Genomic DNA, 27,575 nt, shown 5'->3' with positions numbered 1-27,575 from the left:
CTTGGTTTGCCTGCCCCCCCTCTCATCTGCGACTGCTTGACAGAGTAGAGAACAAAGCAAGACGTCTCATCTCTCGCCTGGACCCATCTTGGATAGATCTGTCATTTCAGCAGAGCCTTCAACATAGGAGGGATGTGGGTGGCCTTACTGTTATGTACAAGGCCAATATTGTCAAAATACCACACTTGGATCCACTTCGAGGACAGCATGAAACAAGCTTTTATGCCACAAGACGGGCAGAAAGCAGCAACTTCACTCTCGCTGTACCCTTCTCCAGAACATCACTCCATCTGAGATCATACATACCCAGGATGACTCAAGTATGGAACACATTCGTACAGCATAATGATGTCAACAAGATAAAGTCAGTTGATCAAATGAAAATACTGGCCCACAGATGGCTCCAACTTCATCCTGTTCCCTACTTGTATGTCTCATAACAATAAAAATGCTTTCAAATGAGCTGATGTAGGTAACAGCTCTTAGTTTGCCAATAAAGTTAGGAATCCTTAACCTGTAAATAGCTTGTCAATAAAGCTAGGGATCCTTAACCTTGTCAAACCCTGTGTAAAAAAAAAAAAGAGAGAGAGAGAGAGAGAACAAGAGAGAGAGAGAGAGAGAGAGAGAACAAGAGAGAGAGAGAGAGAGAGAGAGAGAGAACAAGAGAGAGAGAGAGAGAGAGAGAGAGAGAGAGAGAATGAGAGAGAGAGAGAGAGAGAACGAGAGAGAGAGAGAGAACGAGAGAGAGAGAGAGAACGAGAGAGAGAGAGAGAACGAGAGAGAGAGAGAATGAGAGAGAGAGAGAGAACGAGAGAGAGAGAGAGAGAGAATGAGAGAGAGAGAGAGAGAGAGAACGAGAGAGAGAGAAAATGAGCGAGAGAATGAGAGAGAGAGAGAACGAACGAACGAACCTAATTGTGGTTGCAGGGGTCGAGACTCAGCTCCTGGCCCTGCCTCTTCACTGATCACTACTAGGTCCTCTCCCTCTCTGCTTCCTTGAGAGTGTGTGTGTGTGTGTGCGTGCGCGTGCGTGCATGTGCGTGCCAAGTGAGTGTAAAACGGACACCTGTAATTGTTTTACATGATGGTAGGATTGCTGGTGTCTTTTTCCTGAAGTAGCAAGTATGTCTTGCTACTTCTATTTACACTTAGGTCACACTACACGTGCATATACAAGCATATATATACACACACCTCTCTGGGTTTTCTTCTATTTTTCTTACTAGTTCTTGTCCTTGTTTATTTCCTCTTATCTCCATGGGGAAGCGGAGCAGAATTCTTCCTCTGTATTCCATGTGTGTTGTAAAAGGCAACTAAAATGCTGGGAGCAAGAGGCTAATAACCCTTTCTCCTGTATATATTACTAAAGTTAAAAAGAGAAACTTTTGATTTTCTTTTTTTGGGCCACCCTGCCTCAGTGGGATACGACCTGTGCGTTAAAAGAAGTGTGTGTGTATATGTGTGTATGTATGTATGCATGTATTTCTTTCTTTCAACACACAGGGCGTATCCCACAGAGGCAGGGTGGCCCAAAAGGAAAAATGAAAGTTTCTCCTTTTACATTTAGTAATATATACAAGAGAAGAGGTTACTAGCCCCTTGCTCCCGGCATTTTAGTCGCCTCTTACAACATTCATGGCTTACGGAGGAAGAATTCTGTTCCACTTCCCCATGGAGGTAAGAGGAAATAAACAAAAACAAGAATAAGAACTAGAAAGAAAATAGAAGAAAACCCAGAGGGGTGTGTGTATATATATGTTTGTACATGTAAGTGTAGTGTGACCTAAGTGTAAGTAGAAGTAGCAAGACATACCTGAAATCTTGCATGTGTATGAGACAGAATAAAAAGACACCAGCAATCCTACCATCATGTAAATGCATGTATTTATGTATGTATAATAACTATTGGCACCCTCTCACAATTAATAATTTAATTATATGCTCTATTGTAAATCCTATAAATAAAAAAAGAAATTATATTTACTAAATTGGCTCGGTGCTGTGTCCCGACTATGCAAAATATTGTAAGACACTAGAAACCACTCTTGGATATTTTTAAAGAATGAAGAATTAAATTACCCACTGATGACTTCATTCACTATGCCTATTCATGTGAGGTTATTTAATAATACAAATGCTGCATCTCATCAGTGTTGAAATTCTGAAGAAATATGTAATATAGCAGGTGTGGGAGTAGATGCTGGTGTGGGAGCAGGAATGGGTTTAGGCTACCAGTTTGCCAGAGACCCCTTGAGTGGCCACTACTATCTCCTATCACACCCACATGCAATACCAGGTATGTCACAATAATGCAGAATGTTAAAACCTCTTATATTTAAAACTGAGTAGATGTTTTGACAATATACAGTACTGTACTTGTATGTGTATTTTACTGATGTTGTGGTATGCATAGTGTTTATTTTGTATAAGTTTAATGTAAACATTTATTTTACTGTTTGTCAGTTTTAATAAGCTCATGGAAAAATTGCCTTAAGAGTGTTTGGGCATTGGGTGTACTGTAATTATAATGCAAAAGCCTTTTTCTTCCTCTTCAGACCCTGGTGGTCATAGTTATGTTTGGGCAGGATATGGAGGTGTTGCAGCTGCTTCTCCTGTTGTCATACCACCACAACAGCTACTACTCCCTGATGCTCATTACCATCGTGCTCTCCATGCTCACACTGCTCTGCTGCATGTTTCCCACCCACATCCGCCCGTCCATGCCTCGAATCCTCCTTCCATCAAGAGAGAGGACCCACTTACACCAGGAACACCAGAAGAGGATCCCAAAAGCCGTCCAGTCAGTGTGCCCCCCTCTGGCCAAGGGGCTGCACCACCTGGAAGTGAAATGACTCTACCATCAGCTTTGCCTACTGGCCTGCGTCATCTTCCTCCACCATTCATATATTCACCTCGAACTTCTCTACCATATTATTGTCCACAGTCTACCCATCCTGCGCCATACTCCCTTCCTCCTTTTACACACCAACCATCTACAACCATTGGCTCTAGTCTTACTTCAACCCGAGCTGCCACTTTAACTACATCACTAACCAATACCATCACTACGCCTGCTGATATAACAACCACTTTTTCAGTCCTACCCACAGCTCCTGTCACTAGTGTGGCAAAAGGTATTGGCTTAGATCATTATTCTTCACGGGGTTGTGAAGCTTTAGTGGCTACAGGTTCACCAGCACCTCACTCAGAATCCAGTGATGCAATCAATGTTACATCCCATTCAGAGGAAGAACCTGACATGGAACTTCCTTTGTCACGCCCTCATCCTCAAGGGGATCTTCAGTGTTTACCAGTACCTTTTAAAATCAAGCAAGAAATCAAGGAAGAGGTCCCATCTCCAGTAGGATCCAGTAGAGATGAGGCCTGTACTCCTGGTGTTGGGGAGACTGCAACTGAAGGACAACTGCCTCAGAATCACATCCCAGCAGTCAAAAAAGAAGCATTTGGTAACTGTACGACCAGTCAACTCACAGATGCAAAAAACTCTTCTGCAGCAGTATTTCTGGGCCATAGTACTCGATCTTCAATTGAATCTTTACCAGTTTCATACCCAGTAATCTCATCGAAAGGAAGTACTCCTGTAAATTTTCAAAATAACCCAGATCTTCTAACAACTAATAAATTTACTGATACAAGCATTCAAGAATCCCAGACTGCATCAACTGATGAGTCCTCTGCCATAATCCCTTCTGAATCTCCAGCTAATATTTGCTTAAAACACACAACGCTCAGTATCTCAGAATCTATTACTAGTTGTTCTGAATTCGTTACTCCTCAGTATTTTTCTGGAACTTCAACAAGCTGCACAAATCCTCCTTCCATTAACTCTCCTAGCCCTTCTACTACAAGCTGTGCTGACTCTTCATCAGATGAATATTCTAAGTCTTTGACCATGAATTGTTCTGATGTGTCATCCACTGGTTGCCCTGACCTTGACTACTCTGAACAGTCAGCTACCACTTGTTATGGAAATACAGTAAAAAGTTTTACTGAACCACCGACAACCAAATGTTCTGAATCTCCAACTTCTGACTATTCTGAATATAACATTACTTCTTGCTCTGGAAGCCAAAGAGTGATTACTCCTGAGCATTGCTGTGTGAATTCCACTAAATCTCATGTTTCAAGCAATTCTAATCAATCACCAGTCACAAATAACCAAGAAACATTAGTTGAAAACTACTCTGTTTCTTCTCCTTGTAGTGAAATGGAACCTTTGTGTACTAGTGTCCACTCAGAATCCAATACAGCAGCATATGAAGATCAGCACACAGAAAATTGTCATGCATCATGCACAACTTGTGATGATGCAGAGACTTCATCACAAAGTCCATCATATATGGATCTAAGTGGCCTGGAACTTTTGTCCCGGAGTGTTCTTCAACATGCAAATCGATTATCAGATTTATCAGAGGAGGAAACTTCTGATAATAAGTGCTCATCGTCACCAAAAGAGGACATGCATGCAGAGGAATATACAAGTAGTTCTTTGCAGCAAGAAGAAGCACATGTGAAGAAACCCTCTTCTTCTCCTCCACAAGATGTAAATACAGAAGAATATTTGCTCTCACAAAAGAATGATGCATGTGTAGATGAATGTTTCTCATCTCTAGAAAGAGTGAATGCTGATGAATGTTCCTCACCAAGACATGCAGAAATACCTCCAGAAGAATATTCTTTCTCAGAGCCAGAGGAAACTTCTATAAATCTAAACACTTCAGTACAAGATAGAGCATCAGTAGATATGAATTCTACCTCACCACAAGACAAAACTTCTGCAAGTGAATGTTCTTTATTGCAGGAGAGTGCACTTTCAGATGAATACCTTTCTGATGAAGAGGGTAAGGACAGTCCAGAAATACAAAATAATATATATTCCACTGAAGATGAGATGTCTTCAGGTGTAGATGAAGCATGTACAAGAGGGGAAATGTCTTCAGGTGAGGGAGAAATGCATTATAATGAGATGGACGAGATGCCAGTATTGGTACAAGCTTGTTCAACAGAAATGCCTTGCCAAACAACTATTGAAAATACAGCACCACTGTACACCACCCCTCCTATTGCTTCACCTTTGCCTGATTCACTTAGTGGCCTTCATGGCCTCAGCCTTCTATGTGCCTTAGCTGAGCAGCGCATCCTGGAGGAGGAGCATGTGGCGTGCCCTGCCCTGTCGTCCCTGGCTGATGTGGCAGCCACTTCCCCAAGTGTTCCCACTTACCCACAGGAACGCACTGATTCACCACAACCAGGCCCGAGTTGTCTGACAAATTCACCCAGAAGAACCTTTGGGAGTGGAACTAGCACAGCCATATTTGGTGCAACTACATTTGGAGCATTAGCTAATTCTTTTAGTACACCCATTAAAGCCACTGATGTAATTAGGAATTACAAGAGTCCAGAGTCTGAGCGTGAAGCAAAGGCTTTTATTGCTAATAAAGCATCTCAGTACCATAAAGATACTGCTCTTGGCTTTAAAATGCCATCTGGTTTTCCTGTTGATTCAATGGATCCAGCTGAGCTTGATATGCGTATGCAGTTGGCCGAGTTGCAAAGAAAATATAGGGAAAAACAGCGTGAACTGTCTCGCCTGCAGCCTAAAAAAATAACTATGAGTCCTGCTAAAAGAGGCCCAGGTAGACCTCCAAAGAGAAAAATACACAATAATGGTATTCCAGGTAAGAGAAAAGTTGGTCGGCCACCAAATAAGAAGAAGAGATCCCCACAAAAAGAGCTGTCACCTCCAGTTCTAGAGAGAGTTACTGATATCCAGATTAAAGATACAGGAAAAGATAGTGATGAAGAGAAGGATGAACCACGTATGAATAAATCCATTTTAAAGCCTCCAGTCCTCACTGCTACATTTTCCACTCATATTACCCATAATGAAAGCCCAGATTTGATGCCCAAAACACCTGAAACACAAGTATCTACTGAAAAAGAGGAATCAGGAGATGACGAAACAGATAAAGACACAACTAGACGGTGGTCTGTTTCATCAGAAGATACTGCTCCACCAGAATTAGGCTCTCCATTCAAGTTACCAGCAACAGCACCTGAGACTCGACAAGAAGAAAGCGAAGAAGAGCAGGCAAAATACATTGCAAATGAAACATCTATTAAAGAGCTTAAGGTCCTTCAGACGGAAACTTCTGTAGAGTCTTCACCATCAGATCTGGAGCAGCAGCCCCAGTCATCATCATCCTCTAAGAAACGCAAGCCAGGCCGTCCCAAGAAACACTCACCCACAAAGGAAGATGCAACTGAGACAATAGTTGCCAAGAAGCCAAAGACTATCATAAGCTTTCATCTACATCGGCCTCTACTCTCCCACAAGCCAAAAATGCGACCGAAGCTAAAAGCTGAACTCAAGGTGGGTAATTCGAATATTTCTTTCAAGTTAGTGTGTTTCAACATTCATATGATTATACAACCAAAACATTATATACCAGGGCTTTCAATATTTCTAAGCACTTAGCAGTTTATAATAAAATACAGTACATCCTCCCTTAGAGCAGTATTTGGAGACCATATTACAGTGTTGTGATTTGCACACAAAATACACTGAGTATCAAAACATCATGTAAAACTCTTTACTAAGAGTCAGTTGACCAGCTGGCCATTATCATCCATAGAAACACCTCTTTGCTTTCTCTACACTTGCATTGCAATGCTGCTTTACCATACTTGCCTTTCTTTTATATTTTGATCTCCTTTTTTTTTCTTTCATTTTAACTTTAAAGTTGCATGTGCTTATTGAGGGGCATTCTCTTTTTTTGCCCTTTCTTGTTTCTTACTGAATACACATAACAGCTGCTTCCCCTTTTTCTTTATTTACATTTCTGTCTTGCCAGGAGGGCTTTGACATCACAACTTAAATAACTCTGAAGTGCAACATCATTCTTATGGTAATCAAATTAGCCTTAAGGATTCTCTTGACAAATGATTCTGGTACTCCATTAAGACATTTTAACAAAGCAATTTGAAATGTTTGGGAAAAGTTCACATATAACCACCTCAAGAATATGAAATTTGCAGAAAGCATGTGGCTATAATATAGAAAAATCTTATTATGAAAGATATAGTTACAGTATTGAAAGCATATATACAAAATAAATTTTTAAACAAGCCACTTGTAAATTATTAAAAATGTATATGGCTACGTGTATACTTTGCAACAGTATAATGCATTAATTGAAGTGAGTCAGTTAGTATTATGAAAAAGAATGATTTACTATATCACAGTAATGGAATGGCTGCTTACTGTTTGCATTATCACAATATTAAAGTTTTAATTTGTCCAGTGTTGGCTTTTATATTCCCTTTCAAAACTTTTTTGAAGGCTACAGTTTTTCCATAAACTTTAAACTTTTATCTCAGGCAGTTGCCAACATTGACTGTATAGTAATGATTACTGTCAAGTGACATGGCCCTTTTCTCTCACTTTAAAACATAATATGCCATAAAATAATATAGACTTATTTCCTGCTGTAAAGAACAGGGGTATGTTGTTGACCCATCAGTACATGGCAATATTTATGTCCAAATAATAAATACTCATTTTCATTGTACCAGTGAGTAGCTGATACAAAGTATAAAACATAGACAGTAATATTCATTTATGAATAAAGTATAAAGAATACAATTCAAAAATGACACGAAAATAGCTGTGGTGTAGATAATGAAAAAAAAGTATATTGAAGTAATGTGCTTTTTCTTACAGCCACATTTTGTATTAAATTTTTGAAGCCTTGTTTTAACTTACATTTGAGCTGAAATATGGGATAATTTGAGAACATTTCATCATGGTCATGGTGCTAGGTCTTGTTGAGGGCTCATATCCTCTCCTTCATACTCCTACTACCTGTTGACAGTTCTAATTCATTCAGCTCTTTCATGCTTTTAAATTATATTTTCATGAAATGGGAGGCAATGCTGAGAAGTTTACTGAAAGTACTGTATTTCAATAGTTTGCACAGCAGAAGGCTGGAAGAAGTTATCACTTAACGGCTATATTGAAAGCCCTGATATTGTACATAACACACAATCCTGTTTTCCATGTGTCAGGTACGAGAGGTTGGCCAAGAAGATGAAGATGCAGAGCCTCACTCACACTACAAGTTGTCCTCCAATACAGACACCTCTAAGGACCACTCCGAAGATGATGATGACCACAAGACTGTAAGTTGACAGCTTATGAACAAATGAGTTATGCTATTCTTTTTTAAGTCACTGTAAGTGTGAAGGCTATATATAAAAGGCATTATTATAAGCGTGGGTAATTACCATTGTATGGTAATAGTGCATGGATTACATATTTCATCCCCTGTTCTATTCACATTTTATAGTTTAATACAAATTGAGAAGTGCTTTTTCTGAGTTAATTTGATTGTAGAGAATGATTAGCATTACATTATTTTTTGCAGTTGTCATAAAGTATTTTTGTTTTTATAGTCTGGTATACCTTTTTTCATTTCAGATGTTTTATTTTGTGGCTATCTTGTCAAACACATTTGAAAAAATGTGTATTTAACTGTATCAGCTAACAATTTACTAGAGCTGCAGTGATTCTTTCTAAGATAAACATCACATAGGTAAAATCAGTAAAGAATATACTGATTTACTTTTGTTTTTTATTTAGTTTTGTTTGTAGGTAGTAGGTTGATAGACAGCAACCACCCCGGGAGGTACTACCGTCCTGCCAAGTGAGTGTAAAACGAAAGCCTGTGATTGTTTTACATGATGGTAGGATTGCTGATGTCTTTTGTCTGTCTCATAAATATGCAAGATTACAGGTATGTCTTGCTACTTCTACTTACACTTAGGTCACACTACACATACATATACACATTTATTTATACACACTCATCTGAGTTTTCTTTGATTTTATCTTAATAGTTCTTGGTCTTATTACTTTTCCTTTTATATCCATGGGGAAGTGGAATAAGAATCTTTCCTCCGTAAGCCATGCGTGTTGTAAAAGTCAACTAAAATGTCGGGAACAATGGGCTAGTAACCCCTTTTCCTGTAAAGATTACTAAAAAGAATAAGAAGAAGAAAATTGTCAAAGTGGGAAGTCTGAATGTGCGTGGATGTTGTGCAGATGATAAGAAAGAGATGATTGTGGATGTTATAAATGAGAAGAAGCTGGATGTCCTGGCTTTAAGTGAAACAAAGCTGAAGGGGGTGGGAGAGTTTCAGTGGAGAGGAATAAATGGGATTAGGTCAGGGGTTTCAAATAGAGTTAGAGCTAAAGAAGGAGTAGCAATAATGTTGAAGGATAAGCTATGGCAGGAAAAGAGGGACTATAAATGTATTAATTCAAGGATTATGTGGAGTAAAATAAAGATTGGATGTGAAAAGTGGGTTATAATAAGTGTGTATGCACCTGGAGAAGAGAGAAGTGTGAGAGTAATGGTGGTTGGGGATTTCAATGCTAAAGTGGGTAAAAATGTTATGGAGGGAGTAGTAGGTAAATTTGGGGTGCCAGGGGTAAATGTAAATGGGGAGCCTTTAATTGAGCTATGTGTAGAAAGAGATTTGGTAATAAGTAATACATATTTTATGAAAAAGAGGATAAATAAATATACAAGGTATGATGTAGCACGTAATGAAAGTAGTTTATTAGATTATGTATTGGTGGATAAAAGGTTGATGGGTAGGCTCCAGGATGTACATGTTTATAGAGGGGCAACTGATATATTGGATCATTATTTAGTTGTAGCTACAGTTAGAGTAAGAGGTAGATGGGAAAAGAGGAAGGTGGCAACAACAAGCAAGAGGGAGGTGAAAGTGTATAAACTAAGGGAGGAGGAAGTTCGGGTGAGATATAAGCGACTCTTGGCAGAAAGGTGGGCTAGTGCAAAGATGAGTAGTGGGGGGGTTGAAGAGGGTTGGAATAGTTTTAAAAATTCAGTATTAGAATGTGGGGCAGAAGTTTGTGGTTATAGGAGGGTGGGGGCAGGAGGAAAGAGGCGTGATTGGTGGAATGATGAAGTAAAGGGTGTGATAAAAGAGAAAAAGGTAGCCTATGAGAGGTTTTTAGAAAGCAGAAGTGTTATAAGAAGAGCAGAGTATATGGAGAGTAAAAGAAAGGTAAAGAGAGTGGTGAGAGAGTGCAAAAGGAGAGCAGATGATAGAGTGGGAGAGGCACTGTCAAGAAATTTTAATGAAAATAAGAAAAAATTTTGGAGTGAGTTAAACAAGTTAAGAAAGCCTAGGGAAAGTATGGATTTGTCAGTTAAAAACAGAGTAGAGGAGTTAGTAGATGGGGAGATGGAGGTATTAGGTAGATGGCGAGAATATTTTGAGGAACTTTTAAATGTTAAGAAAGAAACAGAGGCAGTAATTTCATGCACTGGTCAGGGAGGTATACCATCTTTTAGGAGTGAAGAAGAGCAGAGTGTAAGTGTGGGGGAGGTACGTGAGGCATTACGTAAAATGAAAGGGGGTAAAGCAGCTGGAACTGATGGGATCATGACAGAAATGTTAAAAGCAGGGAGGGATATAGTGTTGGAGTGGTTGGTACTTTTGTTTAATAAATGTATGAAAGAGGGGAAGGTACCTAGGGATTGGCAGAGAGCATGTATAGTCCCTTTATATAAAGGGAAAGGGGACAAAAGAGACTGTAAAAATTATAGAGGAATAAGTTTACTGAGTATACCAGGAAAAGTGTACGGTAGGGTTATAATTGAAAGAATTAGAGGTAAGACAGAATGTAGGATTGCGGATGAGCAAGGAGGTTTCAGAGTGGGTAGGGGATGTGTAGATAAAGTGTTTACATTGAAGCATATATGTGAACAGTATTTAGATAAAGGTAGGGAAGTTTTTATTGCATTTATGGATTTAGAAAAGGCATATGATAGAGTGGATAGAGGAGCAATGTGGCAGATGTTCCAAGTATATGGAATAGGTGGTAAGTTATTGAATGCTGTAAAGAGTTTTTATGAGGATAGTGAGGCTCAGGTTAGGGTGTGTAGAAGAGAGGGAGACTACTTCCTGGTAAAAGTAGGCCTTAGACAGGGATGTGTAATGTCACCATGGTTGTTTAATATATTTATAGATGGGGTTGTAAAAGAAGTAAATGCTAGGGTGTTCGGGAGAGGGGTGGGATTAAATTTTGGGGAATCAAATTCAAAATGGGTATTGACACAGTTACTTTTTCCTGATGATACTGTGCTGGGAGATTCTAAAGAAAAATTGCAAAGGTTAGTGGATGAGTTTGAGAATGTGTGTAAAGGTAGAAAGTTGAAAGTGAACATAGAAAAGAGTAAGGTGATGAGGGTGTCAAATGATTTAGATAAAGAAAAATTGGATATCAAATTGGGGAGGAGGAGTATGGAAGAAGTGAATGTTTTCAGATACTTGGGAGTTGACGTGTCGGCGGATGGATTTATGAAGGATGAGGTTAATCATAGAATTGATGAGGGAAAAAAGGTGAGTGGTGCGTTGAGGTATATGTGGAGTCAAAAAACGTTATCTATGGAGGCAAAGAAGGGAATGTATGAAAGTATAGTAGTACCAACACTCTTATATGGGTGTGAAGCTTGGGTGGTAAATGCAGCAGCGAGGAGACGGTTGGAGGCAGTGGAGATGTCCTGTTTAAGGGCAATGTGTGGTGTAAATATTATGCAGAAAATTCGGAGTGTGGAAATTAGGAAAAGGTGTGGAGTTAATAAAAGTATTAGTCAGAGGGCAGAAGAGGGGTTGTTGAGGTGGTTTGGTCATTTAGAGAGAATGGATCAAAGTAGAATGACATGGAAAGCATATAAATCTATAGGGGAAGGAAGGCGGGGTGGGGGTCGTCCTCGAAAGGGTTGGAGAGAGGGGGTAAAGGAGGTTTTGTGGGCAAGGGGCTTGGACTTCCAGCAAGCGTGCGTGAGCGTGTTAGATAGGAGTGAATGGAGACGAATGTTACTTGGGACCTGACGATCTGTTGGAATGTGAGCAGGGTAATATTTAGTGAAGGGATTCAGGGAAACCGGTTATTTTCATATAGTCGGACTTGAGTCCTGGAAATGGGAAGTACAATGCCTGCACTTTAAAGGAGGGGTTTGGGATATTGGCAGTTTGGAGGGATATGTTGTGTATCTTTATATGTGTATGCTTCTAAACTGTTGTATTCTGAGCACCTCTGCAAAAACAGTGATAATGTGCGAGTGTGGTGAAAGTGTTGAATGATGATGAAAGTATTTTCTTTTTGGGGATTTTCTTTCTTTTTTGGGTCACCCTGCCTCGGTGGGAGACGGCCGACTTGTTGAAAAAAAAAAAAAAAGTAGATTTCTCTTAATTTTCATGCAAACTTTACATACAGTGTGTAGTACAGACAATGATGACAATACAGACATTGAAGAAATAACACGTATTGCACTGTATTTTCATTTATGTATATTTTTGTCCGGTATTTTTTTTTTTTTTTTTTTTTTTTTTTTTTTTTTTTGTGATCTGTCAGAATGAAGGTAAAGTTTACAAGAAGCTGGATAGCTTCCTTCTACAAGTGCTGGATCAGCTGGGTTTTGATGGCTCTTTGGGCCTGCAAACTGCTAACAAAAACAGTCTGACTCGACTCATGACTCAGCTGGTCCAGTGGCTAACGTGATGGTCTGGAGTTTTGAGACTCTCTGACCACGGGTTCAATCCCGCCTGTGATTTGGTTTTTTTAACCCTTTGACTGTCGCAACCCCCAATCCTGAGGTGTCTCCTGGTGTCGCAAAATTTAAAACAAAAAATTATTTTTTCTTATGAAATGATAGAGAATCTTTTCCCAATTGTAATGACACCAAAAAAACGAAATTTGATGGAAAACTGACGGAATTATGCTCTCACGAAGTTAGTGACCTCGGCGCTGTTTACAAATCGGCGATTTCGCCCACTTTGAGCCCTATTTTCGGCTAATTCCATTGTTCCAGTCGCCCAAACTCATAGCTATTTCTTTAGAACTCCATTTTTTCTATCGATTGAGTATAAGAAACTGCCCATTTACCGATTTCAACTACCTAATAATGTGGTCAGAAATTTGCAGTTTGGCCAATTTCACGAAAACAAAAAAATATGACAATTTCAAAATAAGGTCCAGAATGAACAATGCAGACATTCCTGGCTCTAAAACAACATTTTCTTTGTCCATCGGTCATGTCTCCAGGCCCCTCTGATATTACTCTTGCTTTCTATTTTGAATTTTTATTCAAACAAAAAATAGAAGACTTACTATTATGCAGACTACTGCAATACTGAAATAACTGTATAAATAACATCAACCCATTCATGACTGCATACTAGAATGGCTAGTTGGACATTTATTGGACAATGGCATCATTTGTTTACTTTTGAACATTGGCAAAAATCAAACATTTCCCCTACTTTGAGCTCCATTTCTAGGTTCTTTTTATAGTAAAATCAATCAAAATCACCTCTATTTCTATAATATGTTTTCCATTCTATCAAAGGAGACCAAGAAAACGAGAATACACCCATAAACACTATACGAAAATAGACCACAAAGTCGGCATTTTAATTAAAAAAAACGGTCGGAGTTTTTTTTTTCTCATTATGCACTGCATGCTCCAGGATTTTTTTATATGATGCACACTGACCACACAGACCCATTCTCTCACATGTGGGCCTACCAGCTTTCTCCTGCTTGATTTGAAGCCGCTAAAATTTATGAGTATACATACGTCAAACACAGTACCTCGTAAGACGTATATATACGGCCGCGACAGTCAAAGGGTTAAAAACAGTCTGTCTGACTAGGCAGTCAATGGGTAATCCTGGCCTCAGGTTGGGCTGCTGGTGTAGAAGAGACCTTGAAACCGGTCACAGGTATTAGGCACAAATAAAGCATTGTGTGTAGCCTAGCAAACTCACTTTTATTTATCAATGAAAAAATGGTTAAAGTATTTGGTAACCAAAGAAGTGTTCTCTTTCAGACAATGTGTGTGAGTAATGCTGATGCTTTGCGAGGTGCAAGAAAAAGAGGATGCCCACGAGGTCGCACATCCCTCACTAGGAGAGCCATGCTCAGAGATAAGGAAAAACGTAAATCTGCTGCAGAGAAACAGTCGCACATGGAAGCTCTTTACAGGTTAGGAGCATTAAATTTGTTATGGAAATATTTTCATTGTCATGGCTGTATGAATATTATTATCAACTTGTTTCAGCCCACATCTAGAGAAATACCTTGACAAAAGCTTTCACAATCTTTTTTATTTACGTTATTTTCTTTCCATTTAGAATTGATACTTTTTAGTATTTTTTTTATATTGTACAGTATTTAATTCTTTCTAGCTTTTTCTGTCTCATAGGATCCATGCCTAGATTACTCTCACTTCCATCAATGTTATACACTGTAAACACTTAAGTTTACATCTATACAGATTATTATTATATTCAGCAACAAATTCTAAACCCACAGTAATCAAATATTATTCATTGAAGAAGAGAGTAGCTTCAATTCCTTTGATCAAGACCCCTTTACCAGCATCAGCATCCCAATCCTGGATGGGTCATATATATAGAAAATACATAAACATGGGTGTTTCAGCATATATTGCATTGTACTGTTTATAAGTCCTTTAAAAGTGACTTCAGAATTGATGCACAATGATTTTGATCCAGATCCCTCAAAAAGCACTCGACCATGGCTGCTGCTGAGCACGATGAATCAGAAGAGGAGAGAGATCGTGAAGATAAAGAAGAAACTCAAGATGCAGGTGCCGAGTCTTCTAGTAGTGAACATGAGACTACCCAACACCTCACAACTGGTGACTCTGCTTCTTCATCCACAACATCTGCGAGTGTAGCAACCTCTTCCACAGACACCACTGCAACTACCACCACAGCTACCACCATGACCACCATGACCACCATGACCACCACCACAGCCACCACTACTACCACTGTCACGGCAACCACCACTACGACTACAACCACAACTACTACCACCACCAGTGATATTACAAGACCCACCATGCAAACACCAGGTAAGTTTTTGTATTAAATAGCATCACAAGTGTAATTTTAAACTAATGTTTTTTTTTTTTTAATATTGTTTGATTTTTCTTATTTTTTACATTGGCTGTTAACAGTGTTATTAAATAGGCAGGGTGACCAAAGAAGAAACCACATTCACCATCCCCAGCTCTCTAGTTGCATTTCCAGAATTGAACAGACATCATAATCCATTGTTCACTCACTTGACCTCAATATTCTCACCATGGTTTTAAAGTACAATCTCCAAAACTTAGTCTGACTAGCCAATGTTCCTGAATCCCTTTTGCAGGCATTATCATTCTCACATTCCAGTAGTACGTATATTAAATCTCGTGGGCAAGTTTCCTTCATTTATTCGGATTTAACACATTGTTACATCTTGCCCCTTAATCTCTCTCTCACATCTTCCATCAGTGCTTTCTCAGGTGCTTGTTACACCTACTTACTTCCACCTACTATCTTTTGCACTATTATATCAACTTACTTCATTCTTCTTTATGAACACAGCATCTAGGCAGCCCTTTTGCTTATTTGCATTATGCAATTCATACCATACTTTCTAATTTCTTCATTGTGTATCTGTGCACTACTCAAACCATACAAATTGATTGAGGATAAGACTTTTCTACTATATACAGTCTCTTTCTTGTAGCAACATTTAAGAATCCTTTCCAACTACAGTATGCTCATTCATCGGTGGTACTCTGCTCTGATGCATTTTCATTTTTTGCATCCATTGGCAAACATTTTTCCTTTTCCTCATGCAGGTGTCTTTTCCCTCATATAATGTGACTTGCTTCAAACTTCATGTAGACCCATCTTTTAATATTGCACAACCATGTAGACCCATCTTTTAATATTGCACAACCACTTCCAGGTATATGAATATGTTCACTTCCTCACTCCACATTCCTGCCTTCCTTTTATTCTTTATATATTTACAGTACATATTTTCATCACCATGATGTTTCTTGATTCACTTTAAATTTCCTTTTTTTATTTGTTAGAGTAACAGACACATGTGCATCTAATAAAACATTTACCATGGCTTTGATTCATTTCCTGGGAGCTTTGTCAGGTCAGTACAAACAGTAAAATGAATAGACACAGAGGTTTATATAAATGGTGTAAGGTGAAATTTCTGGGTATTCATGAATGTAGTTATAATGGTAGTAGCAATAGTAGTAGAGTAGCAGAAATAGTAGTGGGTGAGCAACAAGCAGTAGTAAAAATCTTGGTGTTTGATGGATTCAAGTGATAGTGGAGTTGGAGTGTGTTGGAATAAAGTTAGGGATCACTTTTTGTGCTAGGCAGTCTGGTAAGAAACTATTTTATTGTGAAGACTGTGAATGTGGAGAAGAGAGTCAGGTAATGTATGCTGGCAATGTCTCTTTTGTTGTAGCATCAGACATAATAATTAATTAATAGCAAGACTACTAACAATGTGGTATGTCAAAGGACACATATACCACTAATAAGACATTTTTTGCTAACGTGTGACTCATGAGAAATTTTGTCAAAACGGAATAAACAACACAATGCATAGACACAGAGTATATAAAGGGAGTAATGTGAAGCATCAGAAAAGAAAGAGTATTCTTGAAGGTGGGGATGGTGGTGGGGGCATTTGTTATTGTTGGGAAACTGGTTAGCCAGACTTGAGTCCTGAAGTGGGATATACAATGCCTGCACTCTAAAGGAGGGTTAAGGATATTTGCTGTTTGGAGGGACATCTGAACTGTTGTATCTGTGTACCTCTGGCAAAACAGTGATAATGTGAATGATGATGAAAGTGTTTCATTGTCAGGTCACCTTATCTTGGTGGGAAACAGCCAGTGTGTTAATAAAAAAAAATATTTTATTTTATTTAATTTGGGACTTGTCTTGCAGTAGCAGGGGTGGTGCCAGTACTTTGAAGGTGGGTTGGGGATGTTGCTTTTGAAGGGCATCTGAATTGTGTTGTTAGCACACTATTGGAAAGAAAGCAGTTGAATGAATGATGGTGAATGGGTTTTCCTCTTAGGGTCACTCAGCCTTTGCATAAAAAAATATTTATAACAGGTTAGAAAGACTTGCAACTTCTTAGGACATTTATTGACATACAATCATTGTTTCAGAGATAAATCAGTCACCATCATCTGGGTTCATTTCTGGAACATGATATAACAGTAGACAGTATACAATATACGGTATACAAAAATTAATTAAACTAGCCTAGTCGAGAGGTGGTTAGCTGTCCTGTATGAAATATGGTGGGTGCTATCTAAGGAAAGTTACAATAAGTTACAGAGGAAGGCTTTGGAAATACCATACTCTACACTAAAGCATTAACAGAAAATGAAAAAAAGTTGAAACTTTAGTAAACTAACAAAGGAGGACGGTATTGTTTATGTCTTCCATTACTAACCGGTTACTATTCAAAACATATAGAATAACATAAAACCGAACTCACCAGAAAGAGGTAAACTAAAGTTATTTCAGAGTAAACTAATTAATTGCAGAATCATCATCATTGAGTCTATAGTAAAGTTTTTAATATATAAGCTCTTTACAATTCTTAAATCCAAAGTTTTGTGCTTTAGCTATAATTTTAATGTCACCTGTACTCAGTGCATGATTGTGAAACTCCAAGTGAATTATGATAGCTGAGTGAGGCAGCTTGGCCAGAGGAGTAAGGCTTTTTTTTATAACAGACCCCTTTGTTCACTAATTCTTGTCTTAAAACTCTGTACAGTGCTCCCTACACATCTGATACAACTATAAGAACAAGTGAACTGATATACTATAATTGAACACAGTGTTGTAGCTACATTATCCTTTAACCTAAAATGACTGCATATAGGAAGTGGATTCACAAAGGAGTAATTGAATTTAGTATGTGGTTAACTAACTTGCAGCCATTTAGAATACTATAAGTTGGATGTCCTTAAAAAGAAAGTTTAATAAAGCAAACATTCTTAGGAACTGTAACTAAAGGAACTTTGTCTTGAGAACTTTTTTCTTCCAGTAAGAATTTCAATATTTTCTGAAATAATGGCAGAGGAAAGCTATATCAAACTTCCTTTTTATGTACAGTACATCAGAACCTGTCCCAAGGCTGGGCTCTGGGAGAAGAAAAACTCTCAAAACTCATCAAAGGTATATTTCTTTGAATCACCTTACCTTACTGAGAAATGATGTGGATAGAGAGTGAGAAATAGAGCTTGCAACACTGGTAATAGTTACATTGTGTGTTGACCCAGGTGGAATAAAGAGTAAAATCTAATATTAAAAAAAAGAAGAATTATAAATATTTGCTGAACTTAGTTGAGTGTTTAAAACAAATTGTTGTTTTCCTTGTAACAGAGCCAAGTGTATGTGTTATTGAGGTTGGTGATCTAGTTGACAAGGCAAGAGTATTGGTGCTACAAGATGGGTTGCTATATGCAGGAAATGTAGTCCCCATTAGACCTCCTGATGTGTATGGTGTTGTCATAGATGGTGAACGGGGATCACGTCCACATATCTATTGTAGAGAAGAACTTCTAGAACAGTCGGTAAGTTTATTTGATTGATGGTTTAACTTCTTAACATAAATTTTTTAAAAGCACATTATTGATGTACAGTACAGCATAAATTTCTGTACAGTATATCATTGTAATTCACTTGGCTGTGAGAACAAGAGAAGCAACTATAAAAAAATAACAATATTAAAATTAAAATTGACAAAAATTGTGTAAGAATTGCCTTGTTAGAGCCATAGTATATAAGATTTATTATTTTGTGTTATGCACTGATATGTTTCCTATTTCAGTGGAAGGAAGTGAAACCTGGTACCACCAGATTTCTTGCAGAAGGAACCCGTGTATGTGCCTTTTGGTCGCAGCAGTATCGTGCCCTATATCCAGGTGTGTTTTTCTGTCTTGCAAAACTGTGTATTCATTTCTTTGAATAAGGGATAAAATAAGTTAATTATCCAGTCATATAGTTGAATAAGGGGAGATGGATCACTAAATAACTGAGTGATTTAGTTGGAATAAAGGAAGATAGATCATAAATTATCCAGTCACTTTGCTGGAATAAGGGGAGAGGGATAACTGAATTATTCAATCATTTAGTTGGAATAATGGGAGATGGATCACAGAATTATTCAATTATTTAGTTGGAATAAGGGGAGATGGATCACTGAATTATTCAGTCATTTAGTTGGAATAAGGGAGATGGATCACAAAATTACAGTTGTAAGCATTCTTGTGTGACAAGTTTCTTGCCTAATTGTTAATTACAAGTGTTATGGTACTAGTTAGTAGGTATTTTATAAATCTTTAAGCCTTAAACCAGGTACAGCATATGTGTCGAAAGTCTGGGTGTGATGTCACAGGGTGAGTGTCGAGCATATTGCCAGTCAGATGTAAAACAGTGATACTTTGTTTACTGTTTGTGGGTCCCAACAAAACAGTACTTAGTTGAAGGATTCTGAGAAGCCTGAGACCTGCTTTGCTGTGGGATGTTCAAACAGGAGGAGGCTGAATGCAGTATCTTTATTGCATTCCTATCAAAAATGACTGTCAGGCAAAGTGGGTAGCAGCAATTAAAAGACAAAACTGGGTGCCACCATCCTACACGTGTTTGTGTATCTATTTCTTTGGGTAAATAGGTGGGAGTCATTCATGTCAACATACCCTTCAAAGGATATACTGTACTTTGATGCCAGTGAAGGGCTTTTGAGCCAAGGAACTAGACCTATCATCCCCTTCCTAGGATCATACCTGATTGCATCCTCCTTGCCAGGCATCATATGAGCTCTACATGTTTAATACTTTCCTCTAATAATAATAATAATAATAATAATAAAAATTGTTTTTTTCAACTAACCAGCCATATCCCACCGAGGCAGGGTGACCTAAAAAGAAAAATGAAAGTTTCTCTTTATAAATTTAGTAATGTATACAGGAGAAGGGGTTACTAGCCCCTTGGTCCCGGCATTTTAGTCACCTCTTACTACATGCATGGCTTACAAAAGAAGAATTTTGTTCCAGTTCCCCATGAAGAATAATAATAATGCTTGCTATAAAAAGTGTAATTTCAAGCAGAGTGCTATTTTATGCAATTTTTGCTCTACTGTGTTGATATTTCTGTGCACATTTCATTTTGATTTGATCCAGCAGTTACACATTTATATTTTTAATTAACAGTTAACTTGTTTATTTTATTAATATAAATGCCAATTGTACAGATTCACAGATAATATTATTATATTTACAAGGAAGTGCTAAACCTGTAGGGTTCATACAGCACCTGAGGAATGGGAGTCAATCAAGTCCAATTCAAGGTTGGGGAGAACAGGTCCAATTCCTTGGATAAAGAGCCCCTTATTAGTGTCAAGGAACTTCCCTTGAGGAGTCAGAAACATTAAGATGTTAAGTAATACACATACAATAATAAGTACATATATTGAAATGTCACTCTTGCAGTGATGATATAAATCTTTTTGCTCTGTACATGCCATAACCATGTCATCACTCACCCACCCAGCCATGTATGGTTGCCAAACTCTAGACTTTGAAGCTTTTCTGCAGTTTCACTGGTGTAAACAAGGAGCTATGTACTGGTAACCTACAATAAAATTGCTATTTACCTTCTGTGTATGTCTAACACTGTGGTCAGTGATCCCAGTCTGACTTTATGACATGTTTGTTCCACATATGATAGGTGTCTAGAGAATGATAACTGTGTGTTTGACTGACAACATGGTGGATGTAGCTGATCGGGTACTGTAAACTCCCTGTACCCCTATGTAGGTTAATTGGGCATAGGATATATACAGACATGTGGACAATTGGGTATGGCATATCTACAGCCATGTGGGCAACAGGGCATGGTATATATATATATACACTTAGATCCTAAAGTGCTTAACCCTTGCACTGTCTCCCATGTAGATCTATGTCATTGATGCCAGTGTCTCTCACAAAGACCTATGTTTTTAACACAGCTCGTTCAGATATTCTGTGAGTCGTAAATTTTGTCCCGAACATGAGAGAATGGGTCTGTGTGGTGAGTGTGCACAGTGTAACATAAATCCTGCCCCATGCAGTGCATGATGGGAAAAAGCAAACCTCTGACCTTGTGTTTGGTTTAAAATAGCTGTTTTGAGATGTTTTATAGGGTGGTTTTTATGGTAGATACACTAATGAAATTGAGATGATCTTAGTCAGTTTCAGGCTGGAAATATTTGAGTTTTAGTGATTTTTCTGAGGAAGTGTAGGGCCCTCACCACCCTGGTCAGTTTTATGGGTTTTTACTCAGTGTCCTCCAATTATTGGGATAGCCTAAACCATGACCGCTCATTCTTGGTTATATTACATTAATTTAAGAAATAGAATAAAACTTAGATTTTTTGTGTAATGATGGATTCAAAATGGAGGGCAAGTGTTATTTAGGAGAGGCCTGAGGACATGATTAATGAACTGAGGAAAAGTTACCTTAGTTGCTGGAATGCCTGCAATGTATATTTTGGATTCTCTTTTTAAATTGGAATTTTTTAATTATGTATAAACTTCACCAAATTACTAAATTCTGTGCATATTATGGAGTAGTTCTGATAGTTGAATGAGTGGTTTCTTGTGCTCAATCAATAGAACAGAATGCATTCTACTGAAATAGCTAAGAATTGGATTGAACTAAAATAAGACTCAAAGTTGGTAAAATTGCCAGTGTATAAGTTGTTCTCAGACTTCCAAGTTTGTGTCTGCATAGTTCCATAAGTTTTCTATTAAATTTTGCATTTTTGATGTGATTAACCTCAGAAAAAGGTTCTCTACCATTTCCGAAGATAATATTATATTTCCTTTGAAATCGCAGTGCTATCAGCACCTCAAATTTCAGTGCTGTGACAGTGAAGGGGTTACATAAATACCTCATGACTTTGTTTTTGTTTTTTTTTTTTCTTTTTTTTTATTATCACACTGGCCGATTCCCACCAAGGCAGCGTGGCCCGAAAAAGAAAAACTTTCACCATCATTCACTCCATCACTGTCTTGCCAGAAGGGTGCTTTACACTACAGTTTTTAAACTGCAACATTAACACCCCTCCTTCAGAGTGCAGGCACTGTACTTCCCATCTCCAGGACTCAAGTCCGGCCTGCCGGTTTCCCTGAACCCCTTCATAAATGTTACTTTGCTCACACTCCAACAGCACGTCAAGTATTAAAAACCATTTGTCTCCATTCACTCCTATCAAACATGCTCACGCATGCCTGCTGGAAGTCCAAGCCCCTCGCACACAAAACCTCCTTTACCCCCTCTCTCCAACCTTTCCTAGGCCGACCCCTACCCCGCCTTCCTTCCACTACAGACTGATACACTCTTGAAGTCATTCTGTTTCGCTCCATTCTCTCTACATGTCCGAACCACCTCAACAACCCTTCCTCAGGCCTCTGGACAACAGTTTTGGTAATCCCGCACCTCCTCCTAACTTCCAAACTACGAATTCTCTGCATTATATTCACACCACACATTGCCCTCAGACATGACATCTCCACTGCCTCCAGCCTTCTCCTCGCTGCAACATTCATCACCCATGCTTCACACCCATATAAGAGCGTTGGTAAAACTATACTCTCATACATTCCCCTTTTTGCCTCCAAGGACAAAGTTCTTTGTCTCCACAGACTCCTAAGTGCACCACTCACTCTTTTCCCCTCATCAATTCTATGATTCACCTCATCTTTCATAGACCCATCCGCTGACACGTCCACTCCCAAATATCTGAATACATTCACCTCCTCCATACTCTCTCCCTCCAATCTGATATTCAGTCTTTCGTCACCTAATCTTTTTGTTATCCTCATAACCTTACTCTTTCCTGTATTCACCTTTAATTTTCTTCTTTTGCACACCCTACCAAATTCATCCACCAATCTCTGCAACTTCTCTTCAGAATCTCCCAAGAGCACAGTGTCATCAGCAAAGAGCAGCTGTGACAACTCCCACTTTGTGTGTGATTCTTTATCTTTTAACTCCACGCCTCTTGCCAAGACCCTCGCATTTACTTCTCTTACAACCCCATCTATAAATATATTAAACAACCACGGTGACATCACACATTCTTGTCTAAGGCCTACTTTTACTGGGAAATAATTTCCCTCTTTCCTACATACTCTAACTTGAGCCTCACTATCCTCGTAAAAACTCTTCACTGCTTTCAGTGACCTACCTCCTACACCATACACTTGCAACATCTGCCACATTGCCCCCTATCCACCCTGTCATACGCCTTTTCCAAATCCATAAATGCCACAAAGACCTCTTTAGCCTTATCTAAATACTGTTCACTTATATGTTTCACTGTAAACACCTGGTCCACACACCCCCTACCTTTCCTAAAGCCTCCTTGTTCATCTGCTATCCTATTCTCCTTCTTACTCTTAATTCTTTCAATAATAACTCTACACTTTACCAGGTATACTCAGCAGACTTATCCCCCTATAACTTTTGCACTCTCTTTTATCCCCTTTGCCTTTATACAAAGGAACTATGCATGCTATGGCAATATAAACACAAATGCAGTATAATGTGATCCTTTATTGACTACGTTTCTGACTTGAAAAAGCCCACTGTGTGGGCGAAACGTAGTCAATAAAGGATCACATTATACTGCATTTGTGTTTATATTGCCATTGTGTCGGTATTTTATACCATTTATTTCCAACTATGCATGCTCTCTGCCAATCCCTAGGTACCTTACCCTCTTCCATACATTTATTAAATAATTGCACCAACCACTCCAAAACTATATCCCCACCTGCTTTTAACATTTCTATCTTTATCCCATCAATCCCGGCTGCCTTACCCCCTTTCATTTTACCTACTGCCTCACGAACTTCCCCCACACTCACAACTGGCTCTTCCTCACTCCTACAAGATGTTATTCCTCCTTGTCCTATACACGAAATCACAGTTTCCCTATCTTCATCAACATTTAACAATTCCTCAAAATATTCCCTCCATCTTCCCAATACCTCTAACTCTCCATTTAATAACTCTCCTCTCCTATTTTTAACTGACAAATCCATTTGTTTATGTTGGAAAATCATCTTGGCTTTTATTTGTCAAATCTATGTGCACCAAAAAAATATTTGCCTCATGTACTACAGCAGACAGTAACATTCTGGGAGTTAGGTTGTATTTTTGTGGGAACAGCACACTGACGTCATTGTGCTGTATAATACAGAATCATTCTAGTTGTTAGCGACTGATGTCAGTGATACTAGGTAGCACGACGTTTACAGTCTTTCTAGAGGTCCAGCCAAGTAGAAAGCATAAACAATACAAAATTACCTTAACTCTGTAACTCTGAAAAATAAATTTTATTATAGGTAAGGATTCGTTGTGTATTTCAAAGATCATATCTATTTAATATATTGCTCTAATCTTGTGAATATCTACTTTCATAAGGTAGAATGATAAGAAGGAAAAATGATTTACTTGTGGGAATCATTGAGCCTGAAAAATGTGAGATAATTGAATATAATCACTGGCTACCCATCAGTTAAATTGTTGGGTAATCAAAATCCAGAAATATGAAGCTCTTGCATTTACATGTACAGTGGACCCCCTCATAACGATTACCTCCGAATGTGACCAATTATGTAAGTGTATTTATGTAAGTGCGTTTGTACATGTATGTTTGGGGGTCTGAAATGGACTAATCTACTTCACAATATTTCTTATGGGAACAAATTCGGTTAGTACTGGCACCTGAACATACTTCTGGAGTGAAAAAACATCGTTAACCGGGGGTCCACTGTATAGGAATAACTGTACAGTAGAACCCATGTATTCACTGATTTGGTATCCATGGTTTCAGTTATCGACGGTTTACTGTGGCCCAAAAATACCTGCATAATAATGTAGAAAAGTAATAAGTAGAAAAACTGGCAGTTCTTCAAAGCCTAAGAGAAGCCGTGAAATGCTTCCCATCAATGAAAAAATGATAATTTTCCACTTATTGTGCATAATTTATCAATTAAACTTTATAATAGGTCTGTATAGGACTTGCATATAGGGTTTGCTACTGTCCACGGGTTCAGTATCCACAGCAGGTCCTTGGAACATATCCTCTGCAAATATGTGGGTCCTACTGTATTTTATTTTTTGTGAAAAAAGCAAATAAAACTTGAATAAAATTGATGTGGAGCAGTCAGTTTACACTGGGATTCTTCTGGGTGGGTCATTTCTGGTGAGTATTATATTACTCCTGTGTCAGGTTATAATAAAGCCTTTTAAAAACACATGGGTTATACTCCTAAAACTTGGTGCATAAAATAAAATAGTGCTACATGAAGTGAAGAACATACAGGAAAATTTGAGTTACATTCAAAACATATACTGTACAAATTTACCAAATAATTTTTTTTAAACTGTTGCTTTAGGTAAAAAGGGCTGCAGTATAACTTGTGTAAATATCTTTCTTGGTTAGATATTCTTAGCACCCTATTTATATTACCATTGTTTAAGCCTGCCGTTTGGTTTTATACTTCAGTCATATTTCTCCTCATTCTACACATTTCAGAAGAGTGTAGGTTCAGAGCTCTCAATCTTTCTTCATATGTAAGATGCCTTATATAGTCAACTAATATTGTTGTCCTTCAGTTGTGGTAGCTTTAAATCAAAATTGTTTAAAGATATGGGTATGTGTGTGTGCAATGAGAAGAAATTATTGCACTGTGAAGTCTGGCAATAGCAGTTATCAGGAGAGTAAAGTACAATATTTAGAAAATGATAATATCAAAAGGAGTGGAAAGGCAAAGATAGACAGGGAGAAGATACAGAGAAAGATTTTCTTAACAAGTTGAGATTGGTTGCATGTGCAGGAAACATTGGCTGTTGTAATAATTGAGATGTGGTTTAATTTGAAGTTGAGACATGCCAACAGAGTGCCATATTCAGGGATTTAAGTTCTTCTCCATTCATAGAATTAACTGGAAGGGGTAGGATGATTAGTGTTATATTATTTCCAAGAAAGCTAGAATTGCTCGGTAAAACCAGATATGAAGGCTGAAGGAACGGTTAGAGAATCTGTCTGGGTGCAGACCCCAAACTTAAAAAGTCAGGCACAAAAATGTAATGTACATTTGGAGATTTTAATTTCAGCCAAGTTGACTGACACCTAGAGTCCAGCAACTTCCTAGAAGTTGTGCAGGATTGCATTTTAAAGCAGCTAGTGACAGAACCAGCTAGAGGTAATAGCCTGCTTGATTTACTGGATAGTTCTTTTCTTTAGAATCTCCCATAAGCACAGTATCATCAGCAAAAAGTAACTGTGTCAATTCCCATTTTGTATTTGATTCCCCATAATTTAATCCCACCCCTCTCCTGAACACCCTAGCATTTACTTCTTTTACAACCCCATCTATAAATATATTAAACAACCATGGTGACATTACACATCCCTGTCTAAGACCTAGTTTTACCAGGAGGTAGTCTCTCTCTCTTCTACACACCCTAACCTGAGCTTCTCTATCCTCATAAAAACTCTTTACTTGTAACATCTGCCACATTGCTCCCTATCCACTCTGTCATATGCCTTTTCTAAATCCATAAATGCAATGAAAACTTCCCTACCTTTATCTAAATACTGTTCACATATATGCTTCAATGTAAACACTTGATCTACACATCCCCTACCCACTCTAAAACCTCCTTGCTCATCCGCAATCCTACATTCTGTCTTGCTTCTAATTCTTTCAGTAATAACCCTACCATACACTTTTCCTGACATGCTCAGTAAACTTTTCTTCTTTCAACAAACCGGCCGTATCCCGCCGAGGCAGGGTGGCCCAAAAAGAAAAACAAAAGTTTCTCTTTTTTAAATTTAGTAATTTATACAGGAGAAGGGGTTACTAGACTCAGTAAACTTATTCCTCTATAATTTCTACAATCTCTTTTGTCCCCCTTCCCTTTATGTACATGCTCTCTGCCAATCCCTAGGTACCTTCCCCTCTTTCATACATTTATTAAACAAAAATACCAACCACTCCAACACTATATCCTCCCCTGCTTTTAACATTTCTGTCATGATCCCATCAGTTCAGCTGCTTTACCCCCCTTTCAGTCTACATAATGCCTCACGCACCTCCCCCACACTCACATCCTGCTCTTCTTCACTCCTAAAAGATGGTATACCTCCCTGGCCAGTACATGAAATTACCGCCTACCTTTCTTCGTTGACATTTAAAAGTTCCTCAAAATATTCTTGTCATTTACCCAATACCTCCATCTCCCCATCTACTAACTCCCCTACTCTGTTTTTAACTGACAAATCCATACATTCCCTAGGCTTTCTTAACTTGTTTAACTCACTCCAAAATTTTTTCTTATTTTCATTAAAATTTCTTGACAGTGCCTCTCCACTCTATCATCTGCTCTCCTTTTGCACTCTCTCACCACTCTCTTCACCTTTCTTTTACTGTCCATATACTCTGCTTTTCTTATAACACTTCTGCTTTGTAAAAACCTCTCATAAGCTACCTTTTTCTCTTTTATCACACCCTTTACTTCATCATTCCACCAATCACTCC

General features: G+C 38.3%; 1 protein-coding gene across 10 annotated transcripts in view; it reads left to right on the top strand.

The window, feature by feature from the left end:
- wge (winged eye) overlaps positions 1 to 27,575 on the top strand; it is a 257,480-nt gene that overhangs the window by 190,313 nt on the left and 39,592 nt on the right. For 8 of the 10 annotated variants that reach the window (XM_070084546.1, XM_070084550.1, XM_070084553.1 and 5 more), the window contains 7 exons: positions 2,183 to 2,296; positions 2,556 to 6,394; positions 8,089 to 8,202; positions 13,950 to 14,104; positions 14,638 to 15,002; positions 18,358 to 18,548; positions 18,806 to 18,899. In XM_070084546.1, coding sequence (XP_069940647.1) covers positions 2,183 to 2,296; positions 2,556 to 6,394; positions 8,089 to 8,202; positions 13,950 to 14,104; positions 14,638 to 15,002; positions 18,358 to 18,548; positions 18,806 to 18,899 — 4,872 coding nt within the window. The remainder of the gene's footprint in view (positions 1 to 2,182; positions 2,297 to 2,555; positions 6,395 to 8,088; positions 8,203 to 13,949; positions 14,105 to 14,637; positions 15,003 to 18,357; positions 18,549 to 18,805; positions 18,900 to 27,575) is intronic. The other 2 variants (XM_070084549.1, XM_070084547.1) reach the window with 1 other exon arrangement.

The sequence above is a fragment of the Cherax quadricarinatus genome, chromosome 13, assembly GCF_038502225.1.
Source record: "Cherax quadricarinatus isolate ZL_2023a chromosome 13, ASM3850222v1, whole genome shotgun sequence".
Lineage (NCBI taxonomy): Eukaryota > Metazoa > Arthropoda > Malacostraca > Decapoda > Parastacidae > Cherax > Cherax quadricarinatus.
This window is presented reverse-complemented; position numbering and strand designations above follow the sequence as displayed.